Raw genomic sequence first — 24,911 nt, 5'->3', positions numbered from 1 at the left:
TAAAAATGAATATACATGTTTGTAGTTACTACATATTTATTGTAGTAATATCATATGGCATTGTAAACATAGGTTTTCTGTGTATTTTTCGAATTCACCCTTATAATTGGGGAGATGTTGCGTTCCCGTGTCAATATTCCAATGCATACAGTATTGAAAAATGTCAAGCGCCAACAACGGTTTGAAAACAAAAAAAAACTTACAAAAAAAAAAAACTTAACCAATAAACTAAACATAACACGCGTTTTCCTATTTTCGAGAACCACTGCATTTCCATCTTTGATGTGTGGTACTCTGAAATATCTTTAATTTAATATTTTTTTAAGACTCTATTTGGAAGAACAGTATTTTACAATAAAAGTCGTTCATTTAAACCTTGTTTGGGTGGTCCTTGGCCAGTTACGCTATGATTATGACTTTTCCCACGGTGCTTGAATGTAACAGAAAAGCTCCCGGTGACTGAGCAGAGAGACAGAAAAGCGGCAGGGAGCTGCCAGCATCGTCTCATCATACCATCGCTGGACAGAAAGGTGTGAAAATATCAGTCCTCTATTAATCCTAGAGATAACACCCGGAGACCGCATTGTTTTCATAATACTGTCACACTGAAACTATGAGTATAGCTGTTTCCACTGGTTGTGTGTGGAACTAGGGCTCGGTCAAGTTACATGGCTACATTAACTAGCTTGGTGTTAGCATAGTGGCGCTAGCCCTTGCTGCTGTAATCTTGTATTGAAGGTTAGCAATAGCTAAGCGAGCGAACGTTAGCTTACCGGTTAGCCTATCCTGTCTTTCATAAGCCTAAATTTGTAATTGTATAATATCTTACAAAATGATCAGATTGCTGTCGTGAAAATACAGTGGAAGTGGCATTTCATACGAAGAAAAGACAAACGATCGCTGCTTCTGAATAAGCTGCCGCTTGTTGATCGTTTGACAGCTCCGTGTCCGCGGAGATATGGAGACGCCGGGGAGAATAGCAACCACACCGGACGCCCTGGACTTCACGGTGGAAAATGTAGAGAAGGTGAGTGTTTGCATCAGGTAGTTCCCTTCACCAGCTTGTATTCTCATTCATTCATTGCAGGGGTTTATGAACTGAAGTGGCTGCTGTTTTTTTTAGACAGACGATTTCAGAGTGAAAGAGCTTTGTTTACTTTGTAGTCACATAGTATGTAATTTTGTGCATATTACAGTATTAATTTTCTCTGAGGAGATCATGTTTATGTCTTTAGGAGTATCGCTTACCTATTTTTGTCTAGACTAAATTGTTAATATTTAAAATAATTGATCAGATTAAAATAAATATCAGACTGTAACCCATGAAACCTTTACAGTCTCTGTAAAAAAAAAATGGGAGGGGGGGGCTTGTTTTTCTGACTTAGATCGCATGCATTTGGCTGTACGCTTATGTGTATGCATGTATGGTTTAGTGTTTGTGTTGCAAGGCAGGTTGCTGTAATGAATCTCCCTGCTGGGTGGCTGCTGACTCGGACACAAGAGGATGGGTGGGGAGACAAAGGAGAGGATGAGAAAAGTGCTCAGTGGAAGAGCAGATTGATGTGATGAGATGGAGAGGGGGATAAGGTGAAAGAGATGCCAGTAAAGAAAGAGGTGGAGGTGAGGAGGCTGGCAGTGTAACAGAAATGATTAAAGGCATGTCTGAGGGAGAGATGCACATTCCTTTAGGGAGAATAGTTTGGCCAGATACTGTGGTTTCTGGTTTAATGAAAGAGGAGGGAGGATGACAAACAGTGTGTATCGATGTGTCTGCCATGAAATATTCTTTGATTAATTTCCACTGGTTGAGAGAATGCTGTCTGAGAGCTGGAACCAGTGAATAAAACAAGCACATTTCACTTTTATTTGGATCACATTATCTAAAGTTGAAAAATACATACAAACATGATGAATAATAATTAATGTACACATATATATAATTAATGTAACAGGGAGGGTCATATTAGATCTGTGAAGGTTAATCGGTTGTGTGCTATATAGAATTTAAGTTACCTTTTCAGATCCTGATGCAGCTTGCGTCAGCATCTAGTCTGCTCTACATGATGGTGTTCTGATAAGGTTCAGCTATGTTTGGTAAGTTTATTTATTTTATTTTTTGCTTAGATAAGATTTTTCAGTGGCACTCCATTGTTTATGAAATCATTAACACCATTTGAACCAACTCCAGTCACAGATAACTATGCATATGCTTATTTTACAATGAGGTGTTGGAGAGTGTGCATTTGATGCATACATTGTGTTGGAGATGATGGTTCCTGGCCCAGTATTTTTATGTGTCCAACAGAAAGTTCTTTGTTCACAATTGGATCTGTGAGACAAAGTTCCACATTGTGAGGATCTTTGTGTGGAATGAAAGGGTTCATATACTGTAGAGGAAATTCAGAGCTCTACATTGTGTTGAAAAAACAAACAAACAAACAAAAAAAAAAAAAAAACTATGCTGTTAGGATTTTGGAAAACTGCAATTCTCCCCAGAGACAAGCAGTTACTGTGCTATCAGGAAGAACCTCCATACAGTACTGGGTCAGTTTTGCCCAGCATCTTGCTGTAGGGTGCTTGGACAGGAGTGACTTTCTCATACCATAACTATCTGTAATCCCCCCACTACCCACACAGGATGCTTTCCACAGGAACATGTCAAGGTCCATTCAAGGATGCCTAGCTCCCAGGCTAAAGCATTTCTGCCGTTTGAAAACTAAGAGTAATAGAGTAAGATGCATGTAACACCAAGTGGTGTATTTTTAAGAGATGTGAGGGATGATGAATCAGACTGCCAGCTAACATATATTGGAACAAAGTGGGACTGGGACAGTAGAATCAGTCATAGAGCAGTGATGCATGTTACATTAAATAGCTTTTTAGTCATAGAAAGGGATGGTGCATTTCCATCCAGTTATTGACCAGATGGAACAAATTGCACGTAGATTGCATGAGACACACATGTCCTGGTGTTAATCCTTTTCTGTCAGTTTTTGAATCAATAGTCTTGGAAATGGTATCACAGTGCCATTGACTTGGAAACTGTAGGTGGTCATCCTTTGTAGTTGATGCAATCGCATGTTAATTTAACTGAGCCTCGCAAGTTAAAACACTTGGTTTAAGGAATTATTTTCTGTTCTTGTGCTGAGATTTCATCACTGTTGGCAACAACTTGCTATTCTTAATTTCTGTCTTGGCGGTGTGCTGTCAGCAGCCACCCTCGCACGCTCTCACACAAACTATTGTGCTTTGTTCCTTTATTAATCATCATTCCTCAGCATGCCTCTGATCCTCACAGTTATAGCGCACTATCATGATGGGTCAGTGATGTGACGGTGCTTTCTGCATCACGGTATCATCATTACAACAGCTCTGAGAGTGACGCTCCTAAGAACAGATGGCTCGAAAGCACTTTAAGCCTATGGTCATGATCTGCTGTGTATGGACATAATGTGCAAAGTATGTAAGGAAAGAAAGATTTCTATCTTGTTTTTGTTTTTTGTTTTTTTAGTTTAAACATAATTAAGGTATACCTCATTTTAAAAAATGAATAACATTAACCTTATTTAGGATAATGGGATCCACCATTTTCTATATTGTGGCTATTTGTAATACAGGGTATTATTCTCATAGTGAATCTTTTTCACTGAGCCATGTTTTCTTTACTTTCATCCTCTTTCCCTTCCTTCTTCTTTCAGAAAAAGACTGCAGATAAGATTAATGGCCTTTGGCATTGTCTGCCAAGTGCATGCCATACTCAGTTGAAGTCAGGTAGTTCAGGCCATTAGTTAATTTTGCAGCAGGTTAAACCAAAAGCTGCTGTTGCTATAGATATGTGTAGTTCACTTGTTAAAATAATTTGTTACCAAAAGTCAGGCTAAGTGTTGAGATGCCTGGTGTTGTGTATAGGAAAAGCCAGGCTACGGTGCTTTTGTAAGAAGATTAAAACTTTAAATTGAACAATCGGTTTTGTGTCTTGGTTTCATAATAAATTTGAGAAGGACAGGCAGCCCTGTTTGGGGTTGGATAAGAGAGGTCTGCAGTCGTACAGTGGACTGTGGTGCGGTAATGAGCTGCTGCTGCTTTGATATCACACCCTCGTTTAGAGAAAGAGGAGACTGGAGCTGACTAACAGGCCATCCTAATGCTAATGTGTTTTTGAATGAAAGCACGTTAATGTTCCATAGAAAGACCCTGCCGTGTCTCAGCACAACAACGCTTTCTTAACTCATGAACTCTGTTATGACATTTTGTCTCCATTAGTCTGTGCTTTTTAAGCAAACTGTCTCATAATCTCTTTTTTCCTTGTGTTTTTCATCCTTAAATTGCAGAAACTAGAGGCTGTGCACAGAGACCTGCCATCAATGAACAAGCCAACGCTACACATATATTATACATTCTGTACCTGTTCCTTATAATGCGCTCCCTCTTATACCTCTCTTTCACTCGTAGATGTAGAAATGTTACCTGGCTCTCTGCAGACAATCTGCTCATTAACACCCAGACACCCTTGTTCAGAGTCTCGTACAGTAAGCGGAGACAGATAATTGCACCGGAGAATGGCAGACATGGAGAAAACAACCTGACACTGTGCTTCCTGTGGCATTGACATTGCATTGATGTTCCTCTTTGCAGCAGCTATTGTATCACTGCACTCTGTGACCCTGCTTTTTTTCCCTTTTAAAACAGCATAAAGTTTTCTGATGAGGGAAAATGTTGATGTTAGAAGAAGGCTGAGTTCAAGATTAAGAGTGAACAGATGTGTGAAAGCTGAATGGAGAGTTTAGGCTGAAGGAGAGCAGATGCAGAGATGAAATGGAGGGATAAATTGGTGGAGTCACTGATGGGGGCTGGCTCTGAGGGGTGAAATCTTCCAAGGATTCTATTTTTTTCATTCCTATGTTGCTTGTGAGACTTGCTTGTGTGCTGGTAGTCGGTGGTTTTAGTGAGCATGTGTGTTAGTGTAAGAGAGTCAGAAATAAATAGACCTTTTTACAGACTAGTGTCTTAAAAATTCTGTCATTGTAAGCATCTGTTTAATTGATGCTAATTTCTTTTATTTTATCCTGTCACACAGATTATTTATCTTTCTTATACGTTTTTCTTTGGCTCATTCCTGTTGCTCAAGTAGTCAAATTACTCTAAGCTGTATTTCAGAGCGTAGTACTGGTCACTTTTACCTTCTGCTCAGAGTTTGGGAGTTGTGTCTGCTGTGTGTTTGTGTGTGCTCTCTACCAGTGTTACCAAATCTTTCTCACAAATAAATACTCAGTGGTTGTTTTTCCCTCAGCTTGTCTCTTTTCTCAGACACCCACTATTTTAAGTTTGTGGAGTGCAGTTGCAAACATATTTCCCAATAACCATGTCACTGCAGTTCAACTCTTTTGCAGTTCAACCTCCACAGATTGTATGGATTCTTGCAATTGTTCTCTATTTCTTTTTATTTCCAGGCCCTTCACCAGTTGTATTACGATCCCAATATAGAAAACAAGAATCTGGCCCAGAAATGGCTAATGCAAGCTCAAGTCTCGCCTCAGGCTTGGCAGTTTTGCTGGGCCCTATTGAATCCAGATAAGGTACAGGCTGCACACACTCAAATATACATGCAAATACTTCAAAGACATTTGATTAATTTGCATTTATCTAATCTCCTTACAGGTGCCTGAGATCCAGTACTTTGGCGCAAGTGCGCTTCACACCAAGATCTCTAGGTACTGGTCAGATATTCCCACAGACCAGTATGAGTCTCTCAAGAGCCAGCTGTTCTCTCAGATTGCCTGCTTCTCCTCCGGCTCCAAGATGGTCCTTACCCGACTATGCGTGGCGCTAGCCTCTCTGGCGCTCAACACAATGCCCGAAGCCTGGCCTGGTGCCGTGGCAGAAATGGTGCGGGTGTTTCAGGAGGAGGGGGGAGGGGTGGATGGGCGGGCACGCTGTCTGGCTTTGCTGGAGCTGCTCACTGTCCTGCCTGAGGAGTTCCAGACCAGCCGCCTGCCCCAGTACCGGAAGGGACAGGTATGTTCTCCGGTACCAGCTTCACATGTCAGTGTTCACACAGTTCTTTGAATTAATCTTGTCTTAATTCATTCATACCTTTGGGATATTAAATTATTTTCCATTTGTATATTATAGATTAATCTTTGATTAAATTCACGCCTTATTTGATGTGGGAAACTTTATCACAGCTTGTGTGAATCAGATGTATTTGTTATTTGGCCTTGTTGGGGAAAATAATGTTTATATTCTAAGGTTTAAAAAAAATAATCAAAAGTGCAAAATAAAGTCAGAATCTTATTGGCATCACTATGGCAGCACTTTAAATAATGTCCTTCTCCAATCTTGAAACAGTGGGAAAGGCCAGGAATTAGCTATATGAAGCAGTATAATCTCTCTTCATTGGTCTAGGTCCGGGGAGCCCTGGGCCGGGAATGGGGGTCAGTCTGTCCCTTACTGCAACAACTGCTTCGGCGAACAGATAGCCCAGGGGCCGTGAAAGCTCGCGTGCTGCGCTGCTTGTCGTCATGGGTACTGCTGGATGTGCCCCTCAGCGAGAGCGAAGCTCTGGTTCATGACTGCTTTAGTGCCCTGTCTGACCCGGAGCTCTTTGACACAGCTGTAGAGGCAATAGTGAATGCCATCTCGCAACCTGATTCTCAAAGGTATGTACATTGTTGTGTAGTATTTTCTTTTAATGTCACCCCCCCCCCTCAAAAAATACACTAGAAGGAAATGCTTCTTCCATGAAATTAAAGCTTTTCATTTTTATAACTAGAGGAATTAGATCTAAAAGATTGCAAAAATGGAGAGAAAAGTGAGAGAAAATGGGGGTGAGGGACAGATGCATCAGCGAAAACCAAAAGAAAATAGACTGGCTGGGCAGTGAAGGGGCACCAGCGAAGGATGGAGTGAAAGAAGGAAGGATGGACCGATACAGGGCAAGTTGACAGCCAGGGGGAGGAGAGAAGCATTTCTCGGTTGGCTGGCGTTACTATGGTTACAGTGCTGGGGAAAGATGTCATCATGCCCTGGTTGATTCAGACATGGCAGGCACCCATTACCCCTCCTCTAGAGACGGAGGGGTGGGGCAGATAGGACAGTGCAGATAGAGGATTGAGGGTGGAGGGCAGGGGAAGGTGTGAAAATGTTCACAAATAAAAGACTATCTTCCATACCTGAGTGCTCCTAACAGACAGATGTTGGACCTTTGAGGTTGCTGCTGACGAGCCAGTTTAAACGTGGTGACATCATGTCAAACAGATGTTAGGATGGACATTAATGGCAGGGAAGTTAAAAGGTAGAATCTCACAATAACACACAGTTCAATACAAATGTTTGGCCCTAAAGTAGACTGTTAGCTAGAGGTGAGATCCTTCTGATTTATTTTCAAGTTTTCTGCCCTCTACGTATTTTCAGTATCAAAATGACTTTTCTAAAGATCTTTTTTCACAAGTGATTGATTTGTTGAGCATTCGTTAGGTGAATGTGTGAGTTCTTTTGCTGGTGAATTGTTTTATTTATTTTTAATTATTGTATATTTTGTGTATAGTCAGTAATTTAGAATGGAAATAAATAGGTTTGAGTGTTTTTCTCCATTGTTAAAAAAGACAATCAAATCCTAGATTTTTTCACTCTCTTGAGTTGCTTGTCTTTTTTTTTTTTTTTTTTTTGCTGTCTTCTTCATCTTCTGTCCCACGCTGCCTCCATCCCTTTGTGCTCTTCCTTTCTCTTTTCTCATCTCCCACCATCAGTACTAAGCCCTCCTCCCTGTCTCTTGTTCTTTCTCTCTCTGTTTAAACACATTACAGTCAACTCATTTGGGGGGTTGCTATTGGTCCAGCTGCATCCTGTTGCCAGGCAACCCATTTCCCCTGTCTCAGAGTGTTGCAGTAATTGCAGAGGGGAGCAGAGGTGGGGAGAGCGATGTGTGGGGGGAGGGAGAAGGTGGAGAGAGAAGGAGACACTAAAGGAGGAGTCAGTGTACAGCAGGACAGAATCAAAGAGGGAAATGATGAGTTAGTGGAGAGGAGACTGCAGCAGACAGTCTCAGTGGAAGCTCAAGAATGTCATATCTGACTAGGGGAAATGGGAGAATGCATACAAATCCATTCTACCCTTTTAATCACATCACATATACACCAATTCCTGCGTTCTGGAGCTAAGAGTGCATGACCTGCATCTACAAGGTTTCTTATTAAAAATGAACAATCTTGAATGCATGAATACACTGACACATAGAGAGATACACAGATACACTCCTAAAGTGCCTCATTCAACAAAGTAAAGTGCAGTTCCTGGCACTGCTCTTAAGAGTTAGTCAAAGACAGTGGATTCAACTCTGTAGATGTCCGGGTATTGGCTTGTTAGATGGAGGGCAGATCCATACACATTACTTCTTAGTAGGGTGGCACTTTCTCCAGAGAAGGGGGGATCAGCTTGGACTTTGCTTCTTAATGCAGGACGGTAGAACAGCCTTTATGGCTCATGAAAGGGCCCAAGGGAAATTAAAATAATAAATGCTACCAGTACTGGTCAGCTCTGCATTTAGCCTTCAGAGCACATGCACAGAGCACATAAGGGAAATGTTATTTTTTAAACCTGTTTTTAAAAGTCCATCTAATTTTTTATTTTCTAATGTGGGGATTTTTTTCCTTTAAGAAGTTGTGCTAGTTTTTTCCCCTTTAGAAGTTTGATTAGGAATATATTTAAAAAGGTAAAGATTCTTAGTCCCACCACATAATGGATCCTGAATGAAACATCAATACTTTTATTTTCTTTTTCATTTTGCTCATTAAAAAAACTGCTACTAAAGTCTCTTATCCTTGCTGTGTCATTGATAAATATTTATCAACCCAGGCCAACATCTTTATTGACATTCTCCCTGAAAGATGAAGCACTTCCTGCATACCACAAACCCTTGGGACACACACAGTATGGCTTCCATGTATAGAATTCACATATGCACACTATCCTTTCTGTGACATTCAGGGAAGGCGCACTCTGTCCTTTATCTCTAAATGTCACTCCTTTTCTTGCCGTCATTAAGGATGACAGGAGGAGTGATGTCTGATGTTGTCATGTGCTGATTGGGGTGGTGTGAGTGTCTCTGTGAGTTTGTGTGCATGTGTAACAGAGTTATAAATGGCTGATGCAGCAGTGAGAAGACAGAATAACAACTGACAGCAGTGTAACAATGAGAAGGCGTTTTAAATAGATTTTCAGGTTTCCTGCTTGATTATGCAGGACTTTTAGGGATCAGAGAGTTCTGGATCAGAGATTGGGCCGACTTGGATTTGATTTCAAATAAACACTTAACTCAGGATGGGAAAATAAATATATCAGTATCGCTGTGAGGAGGGCGAGTCACTTATATTTTTATCAGTCCTTGCATCCTATGCTCTTTTCTACCGTACAAATTTTTTTTTACAACAAATTATAGTTAAATCATCTGTGCTTGTGATTGATTACCACGGTATGTGGTTGTTTTTCTTGGGTTATAGATATGTGAACACTTTGTTGAAACTGGTTCCCCAAGTCCTGGCTCTCCAGGAGCAGCTCAGAGAGGCTGTTCAGAATGGAGACATGGAGACCTGCCATGGTATTTGCCGGATTGCTGTCACCCTTGGAGAGAACCACTCTAGGTAAAAATGTTGTCATTGCATAAAGTAAATTACATACACTCAACAATGAAATTGGCTAATGGTTATTATATACTGCATATTAATTTTTTAAAATATTGAAATTCTTTTCATTCATATTTCTAACAGCATTTTTAGGCTGATTTTATTTTAAAGGAAGAAATACTCAATTTTTAACCCAGCTAAATCTCTGCCACTCTCCTTAGAACTCTGTTGGAGCAGGTGGATCACTGGCAGAGCTTCCTGGCTTTAGTCAACATGATCATGTTTTGTACAGGCATCCCTGGCCACTACCCGGTCAATGAGACCACCAGCTCCCTCACACTCACCTTCTGGTATACACTACAAGTAAGAGATGTTTAACTTTAAGTCAGTGTTGGACAGTTGGACAACAAACTTGTTCTAGTGCTGGTCGGAGGCAGTGACAATTTAAAGCCGGTTCTTTGTGTTGTGACTGCCAAAACATTTGAAAAATGGTGCTACTGAGGCAACACCTCTTTGCTAGTCCAGAGCAAAGACCAGTTTATGTAATGAGTTCCAGGCATGGTTATGAAGATCATTTAGCTCAACTTCACCCAGAGCCAGTCATAGTGTCTGTTTTACCAAATCCAAGATGGAAAAATAAAAACTAAAAATTAAGTTGATCCAGCTGTGGAACAAGAGCTTATTTTCCTGCTCTTTATGTCTTGATGTTACATTTTCTTGCTGTGCAGCGGAATTATCTTTGTTGAAGGCAGAAGTTTTGAATCTGTGAATCAGAGAACAGGCTTGTTTTAAAGTGAAGAAAATAAGCTTAATAGTGTTGCCAGAGGCTGGCGGTTAAGTCACTGGTGGCTGTAATTCAATAGAAGAAGTAATTGTACTGATCAGAGACTACATCGTATCCCATTTCCCAGATTGCACACAGTCGCTTCCTCCACTCGACTCCTCTATTTGCTAGTCCCTCCCATCAGAGATGGAGTCTGATAAGATGAGAACAGAAACGAGGAGAGAAGAGCCGAGCTGGAATGCATTCATAAAAGGAGACGTCATTTCAGAGCTGTCATTGTGAAGTGACATCAGCTAATAATGTTAATTAACTGCAGCCTTTATTTAATAATTTCTGTCTGATGGACATTGCATGTTTGTGACAAAGTAGATATTTACTTTTAATTCAATTGGAAGTGTAGGATTAACATACCATGCCTCCTTTTCATACAGCAAAAAAAAAACTCCCACAAAGGATTCACTGGTGTATCCTCACTTATACTTCATCCAACAAGCCTCTTATGTGTGCATTTGTTGACTTGAGATGTAAAAACATTTTATAAAAGCAAGAGGACAGAGGCTTAAGGAGACAAGAGGCTAAAACTATAAATATAAATAAATAATAATAATATAATAATAATAATATATAATAATAAATAAATAAGAAGAGCCTCAGAGCTCTTGCCTACAGGAGAAAAATAACAAAAAAAAGACTGTAGTGGACATACAGAAAAGAAAACGAGTGAGATCTCTTCTTCAGGAATTACTTTAATGTTTAGGATATTATTTTGATCTTTGTCATGTCAGACAAAATTTGTAAGGCGGCCTTCATTCCTCCTGATAAGTTCTTATTTGAAACAAACAAAAACCACCTCAAGCACTTTATTGGAATTCTATTAGAGTTTTTGCTGATTTCATTTACACTATCTTTCTTGCATCCTCTAAATGCACATCAAGCCTAACAATGGAAACCTCACTACTGTGTACATCTGAATGCGTGTTTTCTGTCCCGGTAACATAACAGCGTTCTTCTCTATGGTTCTTCTCTCTTTTCTCAGGATGAAATCATGTCGTTTGAGTCTGATAAGCAGGCAGTTTATCTTCAGGTCTACAGGCCAGTGTATTTCCAGCTGGTGGATGTTCTGCTGCACAAAGCCCAGTTTCCCTCTGATCAGGAGTATGCATCCTGGTCCTCGGATGAAAAGGAGCAATTTAGGATTTACAGGTACATGTTTGCGTTTTTGCATTTGTGTGTGTGTGTCTCTCTCTCTCTTTCTCTGCTGTGTTGTTGTGTTTCGGTGGCTGCTAAGTGTTTCCGAAATTACTTGCTGACAGGATGATTGGTCAGCAAATGAGTGTATCTTTTCTCTAATGGACTCTCGCTAAACTGGCAGCTGAGGGTGCAAAACCTGTTTGTCAAATAGCTTAGCAGATTAGACTTCAAGACTGCATGCCCCTAAAATGTCAATTTGTGCACATCTGTCCCTCAGGGTGGATATTTCTGACACACTCATGTATGTATATGAGATGCTGGGAGCAGAGCTGCTGAGTAACCTGTACGATAAACTAGGGAGACTGTTGACTAATGCGGAGCAACCTACCTCCTGGCAGGTGGGTGTGACGTACAAATACAGGACATTGAAAAGAATAAACATGAGTTATTTTCTATTGCATGGAAGCCTGCACTGAAAATTCTCAGCACTTTATACCAAAACTTTAACTACTGGAACCATTTTTCCTACTTTTTCCTTATTATTTTAAATTGCTTGCAAATACATCCTCTTTCTGTAGCACACAGAGGCTTTGCTGTATGGCTTCCAGTCCATAGCAGAGACGATAGATGTGAATTACTCTGACGTCATCCCTGGCTTGATAGGACTCATCCCCAGAATCAACATCACCAATGTTCAGTTAGCAGACACAGTGATGTTCACAATAGGTAAGAGAAGCCACATTATAAGATAAAAGCTGCTGCATTTTGCAGTTGTAGGTTGCAGGTTTCTTTTTCTGTCTCTAAACTAATACTTTATTGGTAGGTGCTCTGGCAGAATGGTTGGCAGACCACCCGGTGATGCTCAGCAGTGTACTGCCATTGGTTTTACAAGCATTAGGGAACCCAGACCTTTCTGTTTCTTCTGTTTCGACACTCAAGAAAATCTGCAGGGAGTGCAAATATGACCTGCCACCATACGCAACCAACATCGTAGCAGTTTCTCAGGTACAGTGCATGCTTGCCATTTTTTGCCCTAGTTAAGGATGAAAAAGAGCTTATAATAAAACTGCTTTTTCCCTCCCAGATTTTTTTGTTTATTTGTTCTAGAAATAACCATTAAGCTTTGAAATCACTTCAGCTGTATTATTTTGGAGATACTTTTTATTACTGCTTTGAAATTGATTTGTTGTGCTTTCAAAATAACTGAGCAATCTCTCTTTTTTCTCCTTTCAAGGAGGTGCTCATAAAACAGATCCACAAGGTCAGTGTATATAATCTTACATTCATTCTGTTATTGCTGTTCAGAAGTAAGATTTAACAGATTTTCAGCCTGTAGTTTACTCCTGACATGCATTACGAAAAATATCCACCTGTATTGAAGTCTTTAATGAGCCGGAGCGTAAACTAAAGCTAGACCTGTGATTGTCTCCTCCTACAGACAAGTCAGTGTATGTGGCTGATGCAGGCTCTCGGCTTCCTGCTCTCCGCTCTCCCCGTGGAGGACATCTTAAGAAACCTTCACTCTCTCATCACCCCTTATATTCAGCAACTGGAGAAGCTAGCAGATGAGACGGTCAGTGAGCAAACCAATGCAAAACAGTGCATGAATGCAACACACAGAACGGGCATAGTTGGACTCTAGCCAATAAAAACAGGCGTTGTGTCTGTGTGGTGTCACTGCAGTGGGACATTTCTCTGCAGGACCAGATTGTGTTTGAGCCTCCACCGTGGGCAAGTGACTCACAGTGAAGTAGCTAAGATGCACTTTTTCCTCACTCAAGTCAAAGGCACATGCACGGGTGACAGCGAATAAATGTAGAATTCTAAAAATGAAAATGCCTCCATGAACGCGCTTACAGTAGGTCATGCTTTTATGTGTGAGCACACAGTCATTCAAAGGAAAATTCCTGACTCTGCTTAAATGTCACATTTAATATACCCTAGCTTTTTCAAACTGTCATGCTGGGTAGCATAAACGTGGAACCGTTCTTATCTAAAAATAGTTTGATATTTACTCTTTGTGGACTGCAGAAGAGTTTATCCAAAATTCTTTTTTTCCACCAGTGAAGGGAAATAAAGATGTCTGTTGAGATTAAGCATGTCATATCTTTTTTGTTTGTCTGTGTTTATGTTTTACTTCTCCTCCATACATATAATCACACACAGGCTTATCCATCTGTCTTTCTTCCCTCTCCAACTATGTCTTACATCAGGCTTTACAATGTCACAGCATTACATCAGACAAGCAAGTCAGGTGTTGTCTGGAGCTGGACAAATAGTGGCACCTAGTGGGAAGACTTATATTGTATCGGGGTGAATGACCTGATCTCTGATGGGGATAGCTTTAAAAAAATGTATGTAAAAAAATGTATCTACTCTTGTGAGACAGATAAAAAGGATATACACACGCATATTGTAGATGTTGTACAGGGAAAGGCATGACTTTGAGGAAAAAATGTCTGTTAGAGGGTGTGGCAGCCACATCTTGTCCTCTCTGTAGTCTTTTGGTTGTGTTACATCACCATGGAGACAGCAATGATTTAGCACTCCCAGTGACACACCCTAATTAATGTTTTCACCTTCGGGAGTTTGTGTGTGTTCCTGGTATTACTCATGCTCTGGGGACCTAAATCTGTTGATATGGTTGGATCTTGTCACCCATGTAAACGACCTTGTTGAGCAGGGGAATAAGTCTCATGCAGACAGAAAACAACTTAATAACCCAACTCATTAAATCTAAAGGTGAATACATTTAGCCTGTTTAATTTCTAAATACAAGTCGTGTTTTAAGGAAGGACTCAAGTGATCAAGGATGAATTTATTTCCACAAGATTTGTCAGGGTGAAGGCAGGATTCTGAAAATGGAGGACGATGGACAGGTGTGCTTTATCACGTCAGGTGCAGCTACAGGCAGAGTGAGGAGAAACCAAGTAAAACCACGATGTGCCGGTGAAGCCAGGGAGGCAGGGCGTGACACACTTAGGGTTTATCCTAAATATTTAAGGTGCCTATTGGATATTTGATTTATTATAAGTTAATAGATAATGTGATGTAAGGACTGTAATTTTTATCTTCATCAACACGTCAGCACTATATAAATGCCTTGGACGGACTTATCGGTTTAACTGTTTATCTTGTTCAGTAGTAAAATTTTGGTAGCATGTCTCCCTTTTTAAGGTTTCTTTGGCTTTGTAAATATATTTTAAGCCAGGCATCAATGCATTTAATTAGGTTGTAAACAAGCAAATTGACAGTTAGAAGTAATCTGTTCATTTTTCCTTCCTTCAGCCTAATCCCTCTAATAAACTGGCCATCATCCACATCTTGGGCCTGCTGTCCAACTTGTTCACTACGCTCGATATTAGTAAGCAAGACGATGAGTCAGCGGATGTCTCTGCACCACCTGTCAAAACAGCCCCACCCCCACCCGGACCAAACCCGGTCAGTTACCACACACGTCATCATTCTCATAAGTAGGGTCGGGAGGTTTAACATGTATTTTGGGGATTTGTGATGAGCTGAATTTATAGATTCTATACACTGGTCATTATGAACATGGAGAATGTGCCATTTTCAAGTTTTGTAATGGGATATACTTCGTTCCCTACAACTTCACCCTCTGCTGTCTTCAACCCTGAATATGTTTGCCATCACTAACTGGAGGCATGAGGGTGGGCTGCAGGAAAACAGTAATTCTGCTGACAGGCATGCACCCACGTGGAAATGTTTCTGTACTGTTCCTTTGTTCAGGTTTGGTTTTGTTTTAATTTAACTAAATTCTTTTCCTGCGTTCAGGTGGTGGTGGTTTTGCAGCAGGTTTTCGCTCTTATACAGACGGTACTGAGTAAGTGGCTCAACGACTCACAGGTTGTAGAGGTAAGTTTTTGAGATGCATTGCCAGATACAGTCACTACTTTGTTACTGGTGCTGCACAGATGTGCTTTTATTTAATTTCGTTCCGTCCTGTAGGCGGTATGTGCCATCTTTGAGAAGTCGGTGAAGACTCTCCTCCATGACTTTACTCCCATGGTGTCTCAACTAAGTGAGATGCTCGGGCAGATGTACAGTACAATTCCCCAGGCCTCTGCCCTTGACCTCACAAGACAGGTACACACTCAACTTATGCACAAAGACATAGTTTTTGATTTAATTAGGAGAGATTTTAGGGCTTTATCAGAGATGGCAGTGTGTTACTTTTAATTTGCTAATAAAGATTTATTCCAGGTTTGTAAAACTTCATCCATCATGTCACTTACATGTTTCAATCATAATGTTAAGAGCCCAAACTGAATAGAGCACGTTGTTACTTAAGTATTGATATCAACTAATTACAATGAATTTACTATATTAAACTAGAAATTAAACATTGGTGACATCTAAAGTAATTAAAAATTGATTCTTCTTTTTCTTGATAAGCACATAGTCATAGTTTTATACTAGATCACCAGAATCAAGTGCACTAGAATGCACTAATAGAGCTAGATTTTTTTATTCTTTATTTATTCTTATTTATTTCTTTATTTATGACTTATTTTTTTCAAAATGACGACAACAGTGAACTAAGTCTCTGATCGGGTGTTACGATGCCAACATTTGTACATTTTTGATGGGATGTCTTTCCATCAATGTGAGTGTTTTTGCACCTGATGTCAAACCAGGCAGTGAAAGTGATGCTATGGCAACAGTGTGAAGAGATGACAGATCATTACTCCTCATGTTATTGCCACATTGATAAAATTCAGATCCACCCTAGACTGCAAATCAAGTCAAAGCATGCCAGTTTCCACACCTGAGTTGTGGGTCATAATCTTATTAAAGACCCTGTTTCTCATTCAGTGACATTATGGGTCCTTATTTTTTCTTAAATATGTATTTAAGTTGTGCATAATGGCTCTGTCCTCATCATGCAGCTTTCTATAACCTGGTTTGTTGTGTACAAGCAAAAATAGCCCGTGTCTGATTTGTGGTCCTGCTGTTTTAGATGGTGCACATCTTCGCCAGTGAGACAGACCACTTTCCACCGATCAAGGCTCTGTTTGAGCTGGTTACCTCGGTAACACTGTCCATCTTCCAACAAGGTAGGGGTCCAGCAAGGGTGGGAGTCTCCATTAATAACTATTTCTGTTCAATTGTGTAAAAGATGTTTCAGATCATATGTGGTTTCACAGGGGTCCAAAATCGTGTTTTGGTGAAGCCTTTTTCCTTCCCTTGGTAAAGGAAAAGGTGATGTTGTAAACAAATTTAGAGTGTAAGGAAATACATTTGTTTTCTAGGTGGTATACAACATTATCATTTCCTCTTCTTATTGTGCTTGATTTGCTGCCACATTATGAGACATAACTCAAACGGATCAGTCTGGGAACATGAATAGGAAAATTCAAAAGGTTAAAGGTTACTGGACTCTAAGTGGACCTTTCAACATTTGCTCCTGTTACTCATTAACAGAAGCGGTACATCAACCTTTTCTGTCTGCTTGGTGTTTTCAGGAGACAAAGTTTAAAATGAAGATTTTATCAATGCAGATTTTCTCCCCAAATGACTGTTGATTAAATTATTTTCTTACTGTTTTAATTTGCTGTAAACATACAAAATCAATATGTTGCCATGTTTTATTTGTCAGCCTGATCTTTGCTTATTCCATTTCCTTAATTTATTTTCTTTTAACATGTACAAAGATGTGGATGAACTTACACTTGGAGCGTTTTGGACTGCATGTCTTTGAGTTTGGTTTAAGACTAAAGACACTGGTGTTTCCAGCTTTTATTTAACGTTTGTTTTTGCTGCAAGTAAGATGGACATCAGTGAGATGATCGCATTCACTAAACTTGGCTTTGAGTGTTTGTGCCAGGTCTGTCTGATGCTTCCCTTCCCTTTGTGTTGTCCCTTTTCCCTCTCCTATCTTCCTGCTTTGAATGGTTAGGTAATGGCTGCTTCTCCTCCTGCTTCTAAACTCTGTTTTTTCTGAGCAGGTGCCCTTTACTAGACAGTATCAGAACAGGATACAGTCCCAATAGAGCCACCGCTAGCTTATTCAGTTGGCTGACATGTAACATAGCAGGGAGGGCCAACCAATACATCTGCAGCCACTGCTGCGCTGGGATTAGAGTCAGGCTCTCCATCACAGCCCTCTGAATAAGTCTTGTATTCTCTTGAGGGGGTTGTGGTGCGTGGATGAGGATTGGAGAGGGGTATTGAGCAGGAGGCTTGTTTGGAGTCTGGGAACAGCCAAAGCTGGGCGCTCACTACTGACATTCATTCTCTTTCATTGCATGTCTCCTGTTGGACTTTGTCCAACATCAATCTGAAGTCTTCAGAAAGAAGCTGAAAGTCAGAAATCTTAATGTGGATGCTTCAGCTACAAGGCTTTTACAGGAAATGTTTGTTTAACTGTGAATTATTTGCTATCTGTTATACCATTAAAAGTCTTGTAGTCTGTGTCCAGCATACGGCAGGTAGTGACATAAGAACCTATGCAAAGATTTGAGTGTCGTTTTTACTGATGCATTGGCTTCACCTTTGAAGCTTAAGGGATCTGATCAACCTGTGCTGAATGGACCTTTTAACAGTAACCTCCTCCTCTTCTAAGACACTTTCTTGTTATTTGATCATGATGCAGTCTGTGGTGTCTCATGAGAAGGAGGTAAAAAAGGGTTTGTTCAGGTGTGGTGCCTCTTATTCCTCCAAACTGTAACAGTAACAGAGGTGCCTCCTGGGTTCCCACTCCAAACCCACCTTTGCTTTTTTAGGTTTGTTCCTTTTCTCTCGTTACTTCTTTTTTGATTTTTTTTTATTGTTTATTTTGTTTCTCTCCAAACAGATCCATGTCTTTGTCTTCTGCCTGTTATTTGTTTTTGGTTGGTCTCTTCTTCCAAGACTCTGCCAAAGCTTCATACGCCCCTCCCCCCCTTGCCCCTCCCCCTTCGTTCCTTACTCACGTGTAAATTATTTCAATGAAATATTTTTGAGTTCTCTTTTATTTCCACATGACTGTTGAATCTATTAAGTTGCTGTTTGTATATTATTCTTATTCTCTTATGATTTCTTAAGTTTCATCTTTATTATATTATAGGACCCAGGGATCATCCTGATATTGTTGATTCATTTATGCAACTCCAAGCTCAGGTGTGTTTTTGGTTTCTTATTTCATTCACTTTGGGTTTCTCTCTCTTTTTCTCTGTTTCTGGTTTCTCCCTGTTTCTCTGTCCTTTGCTCTTTCTCCCTATAACTCTTTCTGTTCTTTGTTGGGACCTAAGGTGTCCCATCACATAGGCACGGCAGTGGAATGAAACACTCGAGGGAAATGTTTGAAAAGGGAGCATTTGTCTCTCCTCAAACACTTTTGACTAACAGTCGCCTGACCACGCAAACATCCTGAGCTCATCAGCATCAGCCAGCCTAATCAGTCTGATTTGTTACTTTTCTTTCCTGTAAAACCAACTTTATTTTAAATAGTGAACTGATCAGAGCAGAGATTTCTACTGGCCTTGGTGCCATTATTCAGTGTGTTCTCACTTACACGATACTGTCATCACACAATAAGTCTTATTTTACAAACTGCTTTTTTTTAAATTAATTAAGCTCATTTCCTCCCATGTAATCCCTTAATTATGTTGCTTAAAGAAGAGGAAATGAAGATTGGTGTGGATTTTATTTATCATAATGATCCACAAAATTTAGCATGCATGGAGGAAAATTTCCACCATCTTGTCTGTAAGTTCACCGTCAGGTCACATTTGCTCCCTGGTAAAAACATCAGTGCACTCAGAGTCTTAAATGAAATATTTAAGTCGACACTGCCCTCTTTAGAAGATGGAGCATCAGTATCGTGGTCTCAGGTGACTGGTTAGTCTCCAAGCCCAGTTCCCCCCTAAAGTCATTCCAGCCCAGAGCCAATCAAAGCCCAAATGAATTAATATTCAACTAATATTAATCAGTTCAAGCAAATTGGCTGATGGCTCTCTTGTTTTCTATTTTTGTCTTTCGTCTTCATTCTTCCTTTGTTTTCTATCTTTGGATAGATCTGACCTTCATCTCTCTCCCTTTTCCTCTCTCCCTCTCTCCTCCATCCTGAATGAGTTCATTATTATGAGATGAGTTGTCTTTCTCTTTATCTGCACATGTTAATTACCTACACACTTCTGTTGCATATTCTGTCCAGTCAACCAAAAACAATGGAAAGTAATTTTTCAGATATAATTGATTTCAAGAAGCAAAGCCATTGCCTTTAGTTTGACTTAATTTGATTTTTTGCAATTTGTTTGTTATACCTGTTCAGTTCTGCATTGGAGGATCTGTGAATGAGTTTGGATTAAGTTTTTCCTAAGCAGATGGAGAGGGCGCTATTGCCTGGTAAGCAGATCTGGTCCCTTGTTTTTGTCAGATCTGGCTACCAGGCTTAGCGGGTAGTGTTGATAGCAGTATTTTGAAAAAGGTTATTCAGTGGAATGTGGTGAAGAAGTATCGATTGGGTCGGGCCGACAGAAACGTACTCTGTTTAATGCTTTTATTTGCCTCGTAGGCCCTCAAACGGAAGCCCGATTTGTTCTTGTCTGAGAGTCTTGATGTGAAAGCAGTGTTTCACTGTGGTAAGTGTACATGAGACTTACACACAATCCCTACTCTGTTGTTTTTTGGTGTTGCACAGTTTTTGTGAAATGAGTACAAATTGCAGTCTGTAAACATTTGACACCTGCCCTCAGCAGTTTCTGTCTTCCATCTCCAGGAATTCTGTCACTCAAATTTCCCGAAGCTCCGACAGTCAAGTCAACATGCTTGTTCTTTGTAAGCACAAACACCTCTCAGAACTGAAGCTTTAAAAATATGTGTATTATGTAAATGTTCTAAATTAGCCTCTAAAGTAGATGACTTCCTGTGTTTGTGCCGCAGACTGAACTGTTACCCCACTGCTCAGATGTGCCTCCGATAGCCAGGGTTATGCAGGAGGATGGCAAGCTGCTGGTACAAGCCGTACTGGAGGTGAGAAGTACCACATTGCGTGTTGCATCACTGATCTGCAGTTTGCTGTGTTATCACACTCCAAAATCTGCATCCTCTCTAACTCTTAAGCCCTTTTCAGACCTGGGATGTTAATACGTTGCTTTGTTGAAGCAACAGTATTCAGTCATTCGGACACACTCGGTCACTTTTGTGTTGTTTTAGTTGTTTTCCTTGTTTTTTTTTATTTGAAGAGCAGTAAACAATTTCCCGATTCAAGCAAATGATTTTTATATATAAAGGGAATTTTATTATGTGCCACTTCTGCATCAGATATTTGCTTTGTTGCTGTTTTCTGTACTGAAGAATGTCCGTGTTGTGCTGCATCACTGCTGGGCATAACTTTAGCTAATATTTAAACATGGTTGAGGGTTTGTACTATTTAATGTTTTTCAGGTAGGACTGCAGTAATGCAAAAAAATACAGATGGTTGTAGTTGACAAAGCAATTTCAAACACACAATTGTAAAACATGTTTTTTTGCAGCTTTGACTCAAATTAGGACGGTTTTAACGTTTGAGTTTCTTTTTATGGCAAAAACTCGTTATTCTGGCACCCCAATGTTAGCAGCTTTTGGCTTAGCTGTCATATCAGAATGTGCAGGGAAGACATTGACTACATAAGCACACACTCCCACTTCAGAAAGAAACAATATACCTTTTAGCATTCCTCACAGCTTCAGTCAGACTCTTGACAGCAACAGAGCCGCGTTACGCGTTCATTATTTACCATTTGCACCTGCAACTTACAATAGCTTAACAAGCCCATGTACTTGTGCCAAACATTGGAAGAAGAATCACCTTTCACAAGTTTAAGCTAAAAGAAACAGGTGGACTTTTGGTTTCTTACTCACTAGTGTTTTATTCAATTTACTGTAATGAGCATGCTTTACCTAGAGTCACTGCGTATGTAAGAGGAATAGATGAGAGGCTGTTGTACGGGTGCATGCAGTAAAGGCTGTGTCATGTTGAAAGTGATGCATAAAGGATACTGGGCTCTGACCTAATAAGACTGAGATGTCTTTTTAGGTCAGAGCCCATGACAAATGAAGTCTTCCCAGGGCTAGCTTTATAAGGAAAAAGCACCATCATTCAGATATAACACTGATACATTCAGTTACTCTCAGATTCATGGAAAGCGGTGCAAATCAGAAGAGGATTTGTTTAAAATGCCTCCTTCAATCTCTCCAGGGCATTGGGGGAGGGGCATCTCGGAGTCTGATGGACCAGTTTGCAGAAGTGCTGTTCAGTCTGAACAAGCACTGCTTCTCTCTGCTCGCTGTGTGGTTGAAAGAGGCGCTGCAGCCTCCAGGATTCCCATCGTCCCGAGTCACAGCTGAGCAGAAAGACAATTTCTCACAACAGATACTGAGGTAACGCAACTCAACGATGAGTTTGATGAGTCAAACTTGTTCAAGCACTGGAGTGTTTTTTACTTGTACGTATGGTTCCTGATTTCCTTTTTTCCCCTCTGCCTCTTCCGTCATGCAGAGAACGAGTAAACAAGAGGAGAGTGAAGGACATAGTGAAGGAGTTCACACTACTGTGCAGAGGTCTCCATGGTACAGAGTATGCTGCTGAATACTGAAACTCGCCCTTTGAACTCTCTCCTTACCATGACTTCTGCCCTCAGTGCAAAACAGATGAACACCACAGCAAACACAGTTCTCTCCATCCCCGTGAAGACATAATGAAATGATTGTAACGATAACCCAGTCGCAGGACAAGACATGGAACTGTTCCAGCACAGACCTGCCATCAGATCAACAAACTTTTAAGGCCTTGGTGGCTTCAGAGAGGCCTTCCTCTCTGCTCCAATTCTCTTGCCGGTTGTAAAATTGATTGTCTATCTCTCTCTTCTTCCCCTTTTCTCTCCTTTAAAGGTCTTTTTGTGGGAAGAGCTTTGCGCAGCACACCCAGCATGCTGCCTCACGCCTCCTTCTGTCTCTGGCTTGTTCTGCCTTTCTAGATCTTCCTGTGGTTCCTAGGCTGTTTCCTGGTGATTAGCATCCATTAAAAATGGTAGTGGTATTGTACTAGCTACTTGACATTATTTTTAAAAGTAAATCAATTTAATTATATAAATGTATATGTATACACACATATAGAGTGGTTGTCAGTCCTGCTGCTGCTATTGGGAAGATTGAAGGACCAATATGAAGGAGGGGATTCTGCAGGAAGAATGACAATAATACAAAATTATTTACTCCTACTCATGCCCCCATGATCTCTGCATTTGCCAAATTATTAGTTGTTTTGTGAATTTATATCTTTTTTTAAAGGCCTTTTGGGGGTTATGAGTGGACAAAAAAATAGAAAAGCCGAAAACCACATTACATGGACTGAAAACAGTGATTTCTTGCCAAGCCTTCAATGTGTGGGGCTGTACCTCATGTACATAAAATCCCACCCAGTCATACTGCAGTCTCCTTGGGTTGTAGATGCAGTGGTCCCTAAGTAAAGCAGGACTGCCAAGAGTAATGCCTGGAGGGAAAATGGATCAAAGTAACTGGCAGTGAGAAAAAAGAAACTGCCAAGAAGGGAGCTGAGCTTTTGGAGGGTAAATTATCCTGGCGGTGGACTGCTTAGTCACTGTAATTGTGCAAGAATATTAATCAAGTTGTGCATATTAACAGTTATTGCTGAACACTTTTTGTGTATTTGAGTGGATGGGTGTGTTCCTACTTGTATGTGTGAGAGGTTGTGTGCGCACAGATGTATCTTTTTCCACTTGTTCAGTGCACTTATATTGGACCTACAGTACAGATGCATAATTTCCTCCTACTTTTATTAAAAGAGCTGATTCATTTCTTCACACTGCACTCACTCAGGCGACTTTCTTCAGAGAGACTGACCCGGCACATCCAGTATTTCACCTCTGCTGCTCACCAGTCACCTCCTTATCATCTGGATAATCATTGGCCAGACTCATCCGTATGTCTGATATTGACACCATTTATTGTTAACCAACGCTACCCATAATCTTTTCACTCATCTGTGTCACTGCCTTGGAGAGGACCAAGAAGGATTGGAGAGTTTAGTAACAAAATGCTGGCAACTTTACTCAGAAAGCTACTTGACACTGACATCATGTGCTCATCCATTAAGCCGGTGACATTATTGGTGAAGTGACGTGATGGCTGTAAAATACACTGTCTAGTGAATCAGCAAGACCCGCTGACATCTAATAACACTCAGCATAGAAATGTACTTCGTGGTCTCTGATACAACTATCTCAGTCTAATCCTTCTGTCTTATCCGAGGTGCCTGCAGACATGTAGCATGTGTGTGTTTTGGGTCGGTGGGGTTCAAGGGACAGATACGCTCAGTGTGGGAGACACTGCAGAAAGATGTGATTTAGACTTAGACCAAAAGCAGGAACTGAGCCTGAAGTGAGCTTTTCTCCTTTAGTCTCAGATGAACTGTGAATGTCTTGACTTCAACACTGATCCCTGGTCTGTTTTGTGGTCTCAGTCTGAAGTGAGAAAATAAACTGTCGCAGTTTAATTAAAGAGTTGTATATGGATGAGGGATGGGAAGGATGAAATGTATGTTGTTTTTTTTCTTCCTTTTTTTTGTACCTTGGCTTTAATTTATTAAATATATCTAAGACTGCAGCTCTTGACTTTGTGTGTAAAAGTATTTTAGTTCTACTGAGTCGGGTCTCTGCAGGCTCTTTAGAGTTAGAGTTCAAACTTCTCCTCAACTTGCCATTTTTAAACTTAGATTTAGCCACATCCAATCAATTTATAGGAAATGTTTGAGTCAGTTTATTTTTAGACAAATTGAATGAATAAATATCTTTATTTAACACGTACTTAAAACTGAATCAAATATAACAGAATACAAGACAAACAGAAATAAAAAGATCACAAAACATGGAGGAAAAAGTGATCTACATGTTTTACAAAGGAGTAGGAAGAAGTAAAAACTATTAAAACCAAAACCCTTAAGGTTCATTATTACATTTAATAGGGGTAAATTAAAATGTATAAACTATTAAAATAAATATATGAGCGGCTATATTAACTATACATGTTTACTTAATTCATATAGAAACACATTATATATATATATATATATATATAGAAACACATTATATATATATATATATATATATATATATATAGAAACACATTATATATATATATATATATATATATATATATATATATATATATATATATATATAGAAACACATTATATATATATATATATATATATATATATATATATATATATATATATATATATATATATATATATATATATAGAAACACATTATATATATATATATATATATATATATATATATATATATATA

At 39.8% G+C, this 24,911-nt stretch overlaps 1 protein-coding gene across 1 annotated transcript; it reads left to right on the top strand.

Annotated features, from left to right (window-relative positions):
• The first annotated feature begins 434 nt into the window (after positions 1-434).
• On the top strand, positions 435-24,204 carry LOC121652714 (importin-13-like). The gene is made up of 23 exons (XM_042005644.1): positions 435-530; positions 941-1,027; positions 5,451-5,576; positions 5,659-6,015; positions 6,406-6,659; positions 9,498-9,638; positions 9,842-9,983; positions 11,441-11,607; positions 11,873-11,993; positions 12,174-12,321; positions 12,419-12,600; positions 12,830-12,856; positions 13,034-13,168; positions 14,884-15,036; positions 15,391-15,471; positions 15,565-15,702; positions 16,577-16,673; positions 18,665-18,717; positions 20,114-20,180; positions 20,318-20,376; positions 20,482-20,571; positions 21,779-21,960; positions 22,079-24,204. The coding sequence occupies exons 2-23, from the start codon at positions 959-961 to the stop codon at positions 22,173-22,175; spliced, it is 2,886 nt and encodes a 961-aa protein (XP_041861578.1). The 5' UTR covers positions 435-530; positions 941-958; the 3' UTR covers positions 22,176-24,204.
• Positions 24,205-24,911: the final 707 nt, after the last annotated feature.

This window comes from Melanotaenia boesemani, chromosome 14 (genome assembly GCF_017639745.1).
Source record: "Melanotaenia boesemani isolate fMelBoe1 chromosome 14, fMelBoe1.pri, whole genome shotgun sequence".
Classification (NCBI taxonomy): domain Eukaryota; kingdom Metazoa; phylum Chordata; class Actinopteri; order Atheriniformes; family Melanotaeniidae; genus Melanotaenia; species Melanotaenia boesemani.
The sequence above is the reverse complement of the archived record's forward strand: the minus strand, read 5'-3'. Positions and strand labels throughout refer to the sequence as shown.

Excerpts from the sequence above, each read along its gene's own strand:
- LOC121652714 (XM_042005644.1), top strand. The coding sequence starts at position 959 with ATGGAGACGCCGGGGAGAATAGCAACCACACCGGACGCCCTGGACTTC. Across the intron at positions 11,608-11,872 it reads GAGCAATTTAGGATTTACAG|GGTGGATATTTCTGACACAC; the intron begins GTACATGTTTGC and ends TCTGTCCCTCAG. Across the intron at positions 13,169-14,883 it reads AGAAGCTAGCAGATGAGACG|CCTAATCCCTCTAATAAACT; the intron begins GTCAGTGAGCAA and ends TCCTTCCTTCAG.